Consider the following 11456-nt stretch of genomic DNA (forward strand, 5'->3'; position numbering starts at 1 on the left):
GGCGTGTGTGAGAGCGACAACTATCACGAGAGAGAGAGAGAGAGAGAGAGAGAGAGAGAGAGAGAGAGAGAGAGAGAGAGAGAGGAGCCCCACCTTACAAGGCGAAAGCAATTTGGAACCTAGAGTGCGGTCGGAGAGAGTGGAAGATGCGGTCGAATAACGAGAGGAAGAGAGTAAGGGATGATGGTATTGAAGTGAATAAAGAGGAAGACGAAACAAGAGAGAGATGATAGAATAAGAAGGAAGAAAGAGATGGAAAAGGAGGACGAATTTAAAGAGGATGAGAAAGAAAGGGGAGGGAAGAAATGAGGAAGACAGAGGAGAGAGAGAGAGAGAGAGAGAGAGAGAGATCGAAAGAGGAATACAGAAAGGGAGGGCGAAAAGGAAGGGAGTAAGGGAGAGTGGTTATTATTAAACGTGAGAAATAATTTGAAGTAAGAAATAAGAAGCAGGAGGAGAAGAAGAAGAAGAAGAAGAAGAAGAAGAAGAAGAAGAAGAAGAATTGGGCGTAATTAAGACTGATGAATGGATAAGAAAAGACATAAAGGAGAAAGCAAGGAAGCGACGGAAGCTGACTGAAACGACACTAAGAAGTAAAAAAAGAAAGGCGGCGAGCGTGTGTAGGCGAGTCGGTATCTATTGAGGGAGGAAAGTGCGACAGGGAAGAAACGAGCAAATCTGTCTAAACAAAAAGCCGCCGACAACAAAGCCGCCGACAGTTCCCCTGCACTGCTTCGCGTCAACAGTTCACCGTTAAACGCCGATCGGGTTTCCTCGCATCCACACCGTCGCGTCAACGATAAATGCTCGTCGAGTCGCCTAAATATAAACGCTTTTGGTTAAGTCTACTATGTACTGCTAATACTCTCGCTCTCTTGCCCCCATTTCGTTCTCTCTGACTGTGTGCGTGTGTGGAAAGGCGGGCGCAAAACACGCGCACGCACAAGCGCACGCGTACGCACGTACGCCTCCCCACACACATCCACGCATACGCGCGCACACGCACATGCACATACACGCGCGCGCGCACGTACGCCCCCCCACCCACACAATCCCGCAGAAGCGCACGCGCACACACGCGCGCGCGCACACACACACACACGCACGCACGCACACGCCCGGCCGCTTTGCGTCGGATTTCCCTTCGTAAACATCGCCGCTACAATGCCTAATCCCGCAAATCGCTTGGCCGCGCGGCGCAGGGTCAACACAGACATTGTACACAGCGCGACATGTGATCGCTCTTCTGCTGCTGTGCGGCTGTTTGTCCTTGCCGCCGCGTCGCTCACAATGGCCAAGTTAACTAACAGCGCTACACCTGCCGCCCGTGCCGTCTGCCCCGCACGCCGGCCCACTTAAGGCCACTTCGGCTGCAAACTGGGACTCCTTATGCAGCCGGACTTTTTCGCCCGCAGTTTATACACCGGCGCGTGGCGCGTAGCGTGAGATGTTGACTTTGTGTGTATTTATACACGCTAACGAAAACGTACACAGTAAAATGGCTCGACTACGCGCGTGTTCGTTCCAGTTAAAGCTATGTCTTCATTGGGCGTAGCACGTAGTTTGATGTGGGTAGCATTTCAGGTTTTAATTGACGAATTGGAATTTTATTTTCATACCAAAAGTACATATTAACAAGAGTAGATAATGTATTATTATCTACTCTTGATATTAATGAGGCGAGAAATCTAACAAATTAAACGCTCGGATAAAACGTCATGTAGATATCAATTCCCTTACTCCCCCGCTCTTTCTCTTTCCCCCCTCTCTCTCACCATGTGCGTGTGTTTGTGTGCTTGTGCGTGCATGTGTGCGTGTGTAGTGTAGGCATGTGTCTGTTTTGTTTTCTTTCTCTCTCTCTATCTCTCCCCTCTGCTCTCTGCTGTTTCTTTCTTGTGCGCGCTCTCTCTCTCTCTCCCCCATTTTCTCTTTCTCTTCCACTCCCCCTTCCCACTTTCTCCCTCTACTCACACTCTCTCTGTCTCTCGTTCCTAAGCTGTTCATGTCTGGCTCTCTCACATGCGGTATACGTGTATAGTTGTCACGTACCACCTCACAAGGTTTGCTCATTGGTAACTAACCTGAAATCCGGCACAGGACAGGTGAACACACATAGAAGAACAGGTGCTAAACGTTTAAGACTCAAATATAATGAATAATATTTATTATTTCGCTGTGTGTATATTATGTAAAGGCATCAAAGTTAGAAGGCAACTCGGTGGGCATCTATCGTCAACACGGTCTCATAAATGCTTGTTGTATCAATTTCCTAAGACTCGGCGCCGCATTATTTACAACGCCCATCCATTATAAAGACATTAACGGCTCGATGAGAACTTATGATGAGGCTTTGGATCACTCTTTATATCACATGACAGATAAGGCACACAACTTTTCTCGCGTCATATTATAGTAACGTACTTGATACTCCCACTAGATACTCATTTAGACATTCGCTAGAGACGTCTAGTCATTCCTATGTCGTTAATGATAAAAAATCGCTATGTTTCTATACGTCATCGAACAATCAGAGCTATTTATTGTGCTCTGTGCTGTCGTCTTAAAAGAATTATAAAGCTATTGAATGATTTATTCATTAGCGCAGACGGTAACTAGTATACACGTACAAAGAGAGCAAACCCATTTTGACACATCCGCTTAAAAAATCCGCATGTATAATATCATCATGCATAAATTTTAAATTCATGGAAATTATTATTATTTATCCTTTTACATTTTGCATATTTTGGAAATACATGTAGTAGTAGTTTCCGTAGTTTGGCACATTTTGAAAGTTTTGCGCGTGCATCGTCTGCAAATTCGACTCCAAGTGCATTGAGGTAGGCGGCGCTGACATCGCTTGCGCCGACAGCGGCGGACGGCCGTGTGCGAGAGGTGGCGGCCCCCGGAACGGGAAGATGTCACCCGGATGTGGGTGCGGACGGTGCCATGTTGGAGTAGGGGATAGAGGCATCGACTTGCTGCCGGGCGAGAGCATGCAAGTGCTCGGCTGTGCAGCGATGGCTGCCGAGCAAGGGTACGGGTAGATCGGGTTGTACAGATGCCGATGCTCCTTGCTCGTCACGTCGTACGGTGGCGCTGCCAATGTTCCCGTGGCGCCGCCTAGCGAGTTGCTGCAAAGTTTATGGCGGAGGATTCGGCTGATGGAACTGACGGACGGCACGTTGTACTTGTCGCACACGCCGTCCGAGATAAGCTTGTCTTTGATCTCCCAGGCGAAGATGCCCGGGTCCTTCTGCTTGTAGTCGCGTATGTGCTTGACAACGACGGGCGTCGTCACGCGCGGTTTGCTGCCGCCTATCGCACCGGGAAGAATCGATCCCGTCTCGTTGTACCTGCATTTATATAACGCAAAGGTCGTTAGCAACCCGCGTGAACATTCATTTCATGTGATTATAACTATACGAACGTGTACATATACAATAGCATGCATCGTTGAGGACTTATTCTTTCTAAGTTTATTTAGTAATCTATGATAAGGATTATTTTATTTTATTATGCCTGTACGGATGTGCATATATGTAAAATATCTGTCGGTAATCATTTAATAGCGTTAAGAATGGGCCCGTCGCCGTGTACCTGCATTTAATACACAGTAATATTTCTCCTAATATTAAACATGTAATAATATTACAAACATTAATTATACAAACAACAACAAATTAACCATATATTTAACATGTAATATATGAGAAGCAGATGAGAATATTTAGTAACCCATTAAAAATAATTTCTATTATTATACTTGTACGAATGTAAGATAACACATTTTGTTATGTATGTATTATACGATGTTATGCACGGGTTTACGTGGCCCTGACGGATGTATAGCGGACGGAGCTACATATGTACCAGATTTTACTGCTCATAGAATGCAGTTTCTTCCGAGGAAATGTCCCTAAAAAGCACATTGCGTCATATAAGCTGAAGGTTGGTGTAGCGGACATTATTATAAGTAAGATATTGTTACATACGTAACAATGCGATATATTATACACCACAGCGGAATAGCCTTCAGTATATAGTAATCTATACTGATGGTGAGGAGGGTTTATGAAATACAGTGAGTTTTATAGGGGTAAAAGCATAAAAAACACGGGTGCGATCTTATTTATGATCATAATGTCTGTTAGTGAAGAGGGCTATTATGCCGTCAAACTTTTAAAAATTTGTTACCTTTTGCATTTGGGATGCGTCTAATGCATGTTAGCGTCTTATAAGCAGCGGAATCATGTAAATTACGCCGTACATGCACACACGCGCGCGCGCAAGCACACACACACACACGCGCAAGCACACACACGCGCGCATGCACTCACGCGCGAAAAACCCTCTATTTCGGTAAATTGATCCGCTATGCAGTGGATATAAACGTATTTAATCATAATATCAGGAGTGAATAACAATTATAATCTATTATTATTCACTCATGATAATATCATATTTCTTTTATATCTTTTTTATACCCTTATTATATCTACCTACTTCAGATATGTTATTATTTACATGAATACACCCAAATTAATATGATCTTTTATCGGTATTTTAAACCAATCGGAGCCCTAGTAGCCCGTTATTCGGCAATACCTGGCTAGGATCTTGCTCACACAGCCATGAGACACTCGCAGCTGACGGCTGATATCACAAGGTCGGATTCCGAGCTGGGCAAGTTCGACGATCCGGAGTCGGACGCCGTTCGGAAGCGGCCGGCCGTTGACGAAAACGCCGCCGAGTTGGTTCACCTCGCCGTACGACTGCGCGTCTGCTAGAGAGATGAACAGAGAGAACGGAAGCTTGGTTAGGCACCGCTGAGCAGTATTAACCAGGCGCTGCCTACGGTAAATACGAAAGTGAATACGATTAATGAGTAACTCTAGTTAGTGATGAGAGAAGACAAAGAAAACATTTGAATACACTGAATAAAGTGAAATACAGTTAATACGATGAATGAATGAATACACTGAATGGCGAATGGATACAGTCACTTTTGTAAATGATTTAATGTAATAAATAGCTCGCTCTTTCTATTTCTCTCTCTCTCCTTCTCGTTCTCTCCCCCTCTCTCTCTGTCCCTCTCTCGCTCTCACTTTCTCCTCCCGCTCACACTTACTGATTCTCTCTCTCTCTCTCTCTCTCTCTCTCTCTCTCTCTCTCTCTCTCTCTCTCTCATCCTGCTCATTCTCCCCTCCTTCCTCTTTCTCTCTCTCTCACTTCAGTGTCCTCTAACTGAAATGTCTACTTCGCTCATTTGCTCCGCTCTAATTTTATTAACATTTTATATAAGTTTACTTTAAATGTAAGCTTTATAACTACTATTCTAAGTTTTATTTATTAAATAATTCTTTATGGTAGGTGTTTATTCATCTCATGTCATTCACTCACAGCATTAATTTATTTATCTATTTTAATTATATATATATATATATATATATATATATAATAATATATATTATATAATATATTACTGTATGCGAGTGCATTGTGATTGTGTATGCGTGCCAGACTGCATTCGTCGCCGTGATTAAACCAAATTTCCGATAGTGATATCGATACCGATACTGATAGCAACAGCGATACTGATACCACAATGATAGCGATACTGTTACCAATGACTGATGAGTGATTACCAATTAATACCAATACTGATAGCGATATACACTATCAGTGGTACTGATAGCAATACTGATATCATAGCATGCCGATACTGATAGTAATACCGACACCAATACCGATATTGATACTAATAGTGATAGTGATGCAAACACCGACCGATACTGCTACTGGTAGCGATACCGGTACGGTGCGTGGGTGGATAGGCTTGTCCGGTGCCATGGCAGAGCCTGGCCCGGGGGGCGCTAGTGGGAACTGGTGCGTGTAACCGGCTGCCGGCTGCTGGCTGCTGCAGTGACACGGAGCACGGCTCAATCGATACCCTGCTCCGGAGAAGAGAGGAGAGCGCGAGTGAGAGAGAGAGAGATGAGAGGGGGGAGGGAGAGAAAGAGAGCGCAGTAGAGGACCATACACACATACATTACAACAGGACCTTACCGACCGACAGAACAGCAAACAACAGACAGACAGACAGGACAGACAGACGACAAGACAGGACAGACAGACAGGATCAGCCAGACAGACAGGACAAGACAGAGTCAGACGAGAGCGAACGACGGACGGACGAGGGGGACCGGACATGACCGACAGACAGACTGACAGACAGAACAGACATACAGCCGACAGACAGTCCGACCAGACAGACAGCAGAGCAGACCAGACTAGACAGACAGACGAGACAGACAGACAGACCGACAGACAGACAGATACAGACAGACAAGAAACAAACAGACAGACAGACAGACAGATAGATAGAGCAGACATGACAGACAGACAACAGACAGACATGACAGACAGACAGACAGACAGACAGACAGTAGATTAGCGAACAGAGATGGGTGAGATGAGAGAGAGAGAGAGAGAGGGGAAGAGAAAGAAAGCAGAGGGGTGCGAGGGAAGCGGGGAGAGGCCGAGAGAAAGAGAGAAGGAGAGATCGGAACGGGGAAGAAGAAAAGAGAGAGAGCGAGAGAGAGAGAGGAGAGAGAGAGAGAGAGAGAGAGAGACCTGAGAGCTGAGCGAGAGAGAAAGAGAGACGAGACAAAAACGAAGCGAGAGGAGAGAGAGAGGTGAGATCTGGATCGAGCGAGGGAGCGAGAGAGAGAGGAGAGAGAGAGAGAGAGAGCGAAAGAGAGAGAGAGAGAGAGAGAGCACGCACAGCCCCAGCACAGAGATGAGGATGAGCCGGGGCGAGCATGCAAAGCGTGGTCGGGCCAGCGGCACCGAACCGGTTTATTAGGGACAGGGCCGGCGAGCATGTACGACGAGCACGGCGCTAACCAACACACGGCAGGCCGCTGTCCGCGAACGACCGAGCCGGCGCGCGCGCAACAGCCCGGCATCTGGATTCGCTACGACAAGATCGGCTCTTAGCAGTGTAACCCGTGCCGTGCATGACATAGATGGGATAGCTTGTCCTAAGGAAACGAGATGAGGGGAAAGGAGAGGAAGGAGAGAGGAGAGGAGCAGAGGGGAAGAAGGAGAAGGGAGAAGAGCGCAGAGAAGTGGGAGAGGAGCGGGGAAAAAGGAGATAGATTTGAAGGGGGAAAAGGATACAGAAGAGAGAGGGGAGAGAGAGAGGGGGAGAGAGAGGTGGCAAAGGTGGCGAGATAGAGATGGAGGTCAATATCCGGCGCGTGCGTTCCAGGCAGTGCGTGGCAGGCAGCGTCTCATTCGGGTCATCAACGAGATCGGGAACGTTGGGTGGAGAGGGGCAAAACCAGCACGAGATTCGGTGAGGGGCACGGGGAGCGCTGTAAGTTCCCAGGGGGTCCAACCGTGCATTTTAGTTGTTTTCAGGTGGCACTTCTGCCATGGCTACTCAGCATGAGCAGCGTAGAGCCGAGGAACAATCAATTAAAATGGAGGTTAGAAATTCTCCTAAACCACAGCCTCGCGGTTTTGATATATTAATTCTTGACGGTGTGGGTTACATGGGCGCCTGCTGAGCGCCGATGATCCCTCATCTTTTGATATATCCATGCCGCTCATCTCCTGCTGATGCTAATCTCTCCCTGTTCTACCTCCCCATACCCCTTGATACCCCACACTTTACCTCTACATAATGCCCCATTGCATACCTCCGCTGATAACCCTCTTCGTTGATATTGCCATCCTGATCCCTTCCTGATAACACACCCACCTCCTTAATCATGCCCCCCTGATTCCTCCCCTTATATACTCTTCCCTCACTTGATGCCCTACCCATGATAATGCCCTGAATACAACCCCTCCTCACCTTGATTCTCATCCTGATAAGTCCCCTTGACAACTCCTCCCATGATTGCCATCCCTGATAACCTCCCCTGACCACCCCTCCTCAGCTGATGCCATCCTGATAACTCCCCTGATACCTCCTCACTGATGCATCTCTGATAATCCCCTGAAACCCTTCTCATTGATACGTCCCTTTGATACCCTGTTCCATGATACTGCCTCGATCCCATCCCTTCTAGACCTCCATGCTACTCCCGTGATGCCTCCTTCTGATGCCCCCCACCCCCCCCGCCTGACCGGCAGTGGGGACCATGTCACTTCGCTCGTTCTCGTAGACGGTGTTTGGGAATTCTAGATCGTTACACGAGCATCCGTGCAGCCGCGCGTCTCTGTGCCATCCGTACACGTAACACCGCGCGACGGACGTGCGTGTTTGGGTGGCCACCGACGACACTGACACATACAACCGCCGACGATACGATGACAATAATGTCCGTGGGATGACGACGACTGACGGTGATGATGATGATTGATGACGATTCAATTCTCGGCGCGGATGGGTAGGCAGAGCGTCGTGCCGCCCGCACCGATAAATAAACAGACGGCAGTGTTTCGCTGAGTTTACGGCGTTAGGGTGACGACCTTGTACGGCCTGCGTGATGTAGCCCACCACAACGTGGACGCGCACGCCGCACGCACGCGATGTAACGCAACCGTACGCACCACATCACGCCCGTACGCATGCACAGCCCGCAGCACGATGCTGTACGCATGCGCACCAGCGCACGGCATGCACACACGCTACGCATGCTTGTAGCGCACGCACGCACCAGGTCACGCACAGCACACGCACGGCACATCATGCACGCACGTTGCGCAGCACCACGGCCGCTAACCCGGCACTGACGGTGGGGCTGGAGGGAAGCCGGCGAGCTCATGTGTTAAAATATTGTTATAAATAGTTCATTGTAATATTATGTACAATATATTATTATAATACATTATCCTGTGTAAACGTTACAATTTTTACTACTACTTTTAATGATGTATGGCCATTAAATAAAGAAATATAATAATAATAATAATATTAGTGAAAAAAATTGTATATAAATAATAACATGGTATGCGTATAGAAACCACGCTTTGCGGAACTGCACTCTGTTATGGAAACCAAACAGAAATCGACCCGAAACCCGCGTGATTGAAAACATTTGAGCTCGTTCAACTGAGAGCGCGCGCGCGTGTGAATCCCCTGAAAAGAGTGCCAGGCGGCTTGTTAAATAATGTCCGTCAGTCGGCGCCGATGCTTGCGCGCGTGCGGGCGCGCATAGCTGCTGCGTGTTTGAGGTCGACACTGCCGCGCACCCGAGCCCGCTAGTTATACTATCATCAGGAGCACCCGGATAGAGAGAGAGACATTACGAGAGCAGATAGATATTAACTATATATATATATATCAAGAGCTCATAATAGAGATTCTCTATTATTATCTCTTGATATATATCATATGATATTAGATAAATATTAAATAGATACAGAGATATCCGAGAGGTGGAATGGATTAGAGATACATGAATATCGTTATTCGCGTGTTCCTGATATCAACGCTTTAACAACGCTACTAAAGCTGTAAAATACTTAAATAATAAATGCCAAAGCAAACATGTATGCAAGTTCTTTTAAAATAAAATAAAATTTTATACCATACTATTTGTGTAATAAGATAGAGCATATATGTGTATAACAGGAAGTGTAGCATCCAAATTACACTGAAAAATACAATTAATAATGTCACAATTAATGCGCTCTTAATAATCTCACTTGCGCACGAACACACACACAGGCACTTGGACCGTTTCAATAATAAAATGATGGTTAATAAATACAACTTGTCAGTACTAGACCTACCAGACAAGTACCAGTAATAGTCTTAATGTTTGATTTGACCTAATAACTTCACTTCAACACCGTCCAATACACCGCTGCAACACATAGCGCGCACGCCATTGTGCATGCACAAATACACAGTGATATAGAGTGTCTATATCACTGTATATCACTGTGTTATCACTGTGTTATCACTGTGTTATCACTGTATATCACTATATCACTCTATATCACTGCGTATTTGTGCATGCACAATGGCGTGCGCGCTATGTGTTGCAGCGGTGTATTGGACGGTGTTGAAGTGAAGTTATTAGGTCAAATCAAACATTAAGACTATTACTGGTACTGTTACTGGTAGGTCTTGTACTGACAAATTGTATTTATTAACCATCATTTATTATGAGGGAACAATCCAAGGGTGCTTGTGGAACACACACAAACGACTACACACTACACACATGCAGCACCGACACACACAACTACACCACACACACACACACACACGACCACACGGATACACACTACATGCGCACGTGCAACGCTGTACACGCACACGCACACGTCTATATCGCACACGCCACACGCCACACGCATACGCACACGGCACGCACACAAAAACACACACGCACGCCACGCAATGACGCCACACGCGTACGCATCGACGGGCATTGACGCAGCACGCACGCACACGAAAAACACTACACGCCTACTGCACGCCACAACATAACATAAACAAATATTAACAAAAACACAGACACTAGTACACACTCACGCACACACGATGCCACACATCAACACACACAACAGCACAGCACAGCATCACGACACACATCACACACAACTACGACACGAACTACTACATGCATCACTATCGCACACCACAGCACACACACACACATGGTATGCGCGCATCATCACAAACGCGCCGCGTGTACAGATGCACTACACTCATTGAGGCACTACATACGTAATTGCTGATTACTAGCTAATATTATGAACTTTAGGATGCTAGTGACATTAGACGATATGACTAATGTATATAGTATCGAGGGATATAGAAATTAGTAAGTCTCTGTTATTTGTATAGTACTAACCTGGTGTTCAGTGTGCGCACATGGCACTTGAAACGCTCCATCAATAAAATTATAAAAGAAACGGATAAAGTAATACACGCAAATGTATTTACTACCAAAATCTTAATGTTTCTCTAATCTATTTCGCCTATAATCACCTGTAAATTCCGGTCAAATGCTCATCTGCAACACACAAGTACACCGCACGCCCGCGCTGTGCACAAACAACACGAATAAGAGAGCATAGTGCCTGTGAGTGTGCGTCCATGTGCATGCATTCTTGCGTGCGTGTGCGCGTGCGTGTTTCTCCTGGGCTGATTAATTGCGTTGATTATATTAGAATGAGCTCCGATTACAACTCGTGTTAGTTTTGTTTGCCAAACGAGTCTTTGTCCAGAGACCCTAGCACAAACAGCATGGAATTTAACACCGACAATTCACCTGGAAAACCTTCTACATTTTACTACAATTGAGCCTCATTACCATCATCGTAAAATAAAAACCCAGGCGACAAATACACAATGGATTCTTGCGCGGGGAAAAACAGCGAATTATATCCGTGAATTTTTACGACGACGAACGACGCGTGATGGTGAATGGATCTTACGTAAATCTATTCCCGAACAGAAAGTTTGACGGGAATGATTGCAC

General features: G+C 46.2%; 1 protein-coding gene across 1 annotated transcript; it reads right to left on the bottom strand.

The window, feature by feature from the left end:
* Positions 1–2140: 2140 nt before the first annotated feature.
* LOC106807100 (paired box protein Pax-9-like) lies at positions 2141–7783 on the bottom strand. Its single transcript, XM_014809354.1, has 3 exons — positions 7710–7783; positions 4609–4854; positions 2141–3356 (listed from the first exon to the last, which is right to left on the bottom strand). The coding sequence occupies exons 1-3, from the start codon at positions 7781–7783 to the stop codon at positions 2723–2725; spliced, it is 954 nt and encodes a 317-aa protein (XP_014664840.1). The 3' UTR covers positions 2141–2722.
* Positions 7784–11456: the final 3673 nt, after the last annotated feature.

The sequence above is a fragment of the Priapulus caudatus genome, unplaced genomic scaffold, assembly GCF_000485595.1.
Source record: "Priapulus caudatus unplaced genomic scaffold, Priapulus_caudatus-5.0.1 Scaffold196, whole genome shotgun sequence".
Lineage (NCBI taxonomy): Eukaryota > Metazoa > Priapulida > Priapulimorpha > Priapulimorphida > Priapulidae > Priapulus > Priapulus caudatus.

Excerpts from the sequence above, each read along its gene's own strand:
- LOC106807100 (XM_014809354.1), bottom strand. The coding sequence starts at position 7,783 with ATGATTAAGGAGGTGGGTGTGTTATCAGGAAGGGATCAGGATGGCAAT. Across the intron at positions 4,855-7,709 it reads GAAGAGGGTTATCAGCGGAG|GCAGCGCCTGGTTAATACTG; the intron begins GTATGCAATGGG and ends TATTTACCGTAG. Across the intron at positions 3,357-4,608 it reads GTGAGCAAGATCCTAGCCAG|GTACAACGAGACGGGATCGA; the intron begins GTATTGCCGAAT and ends ATATAAATGCAG.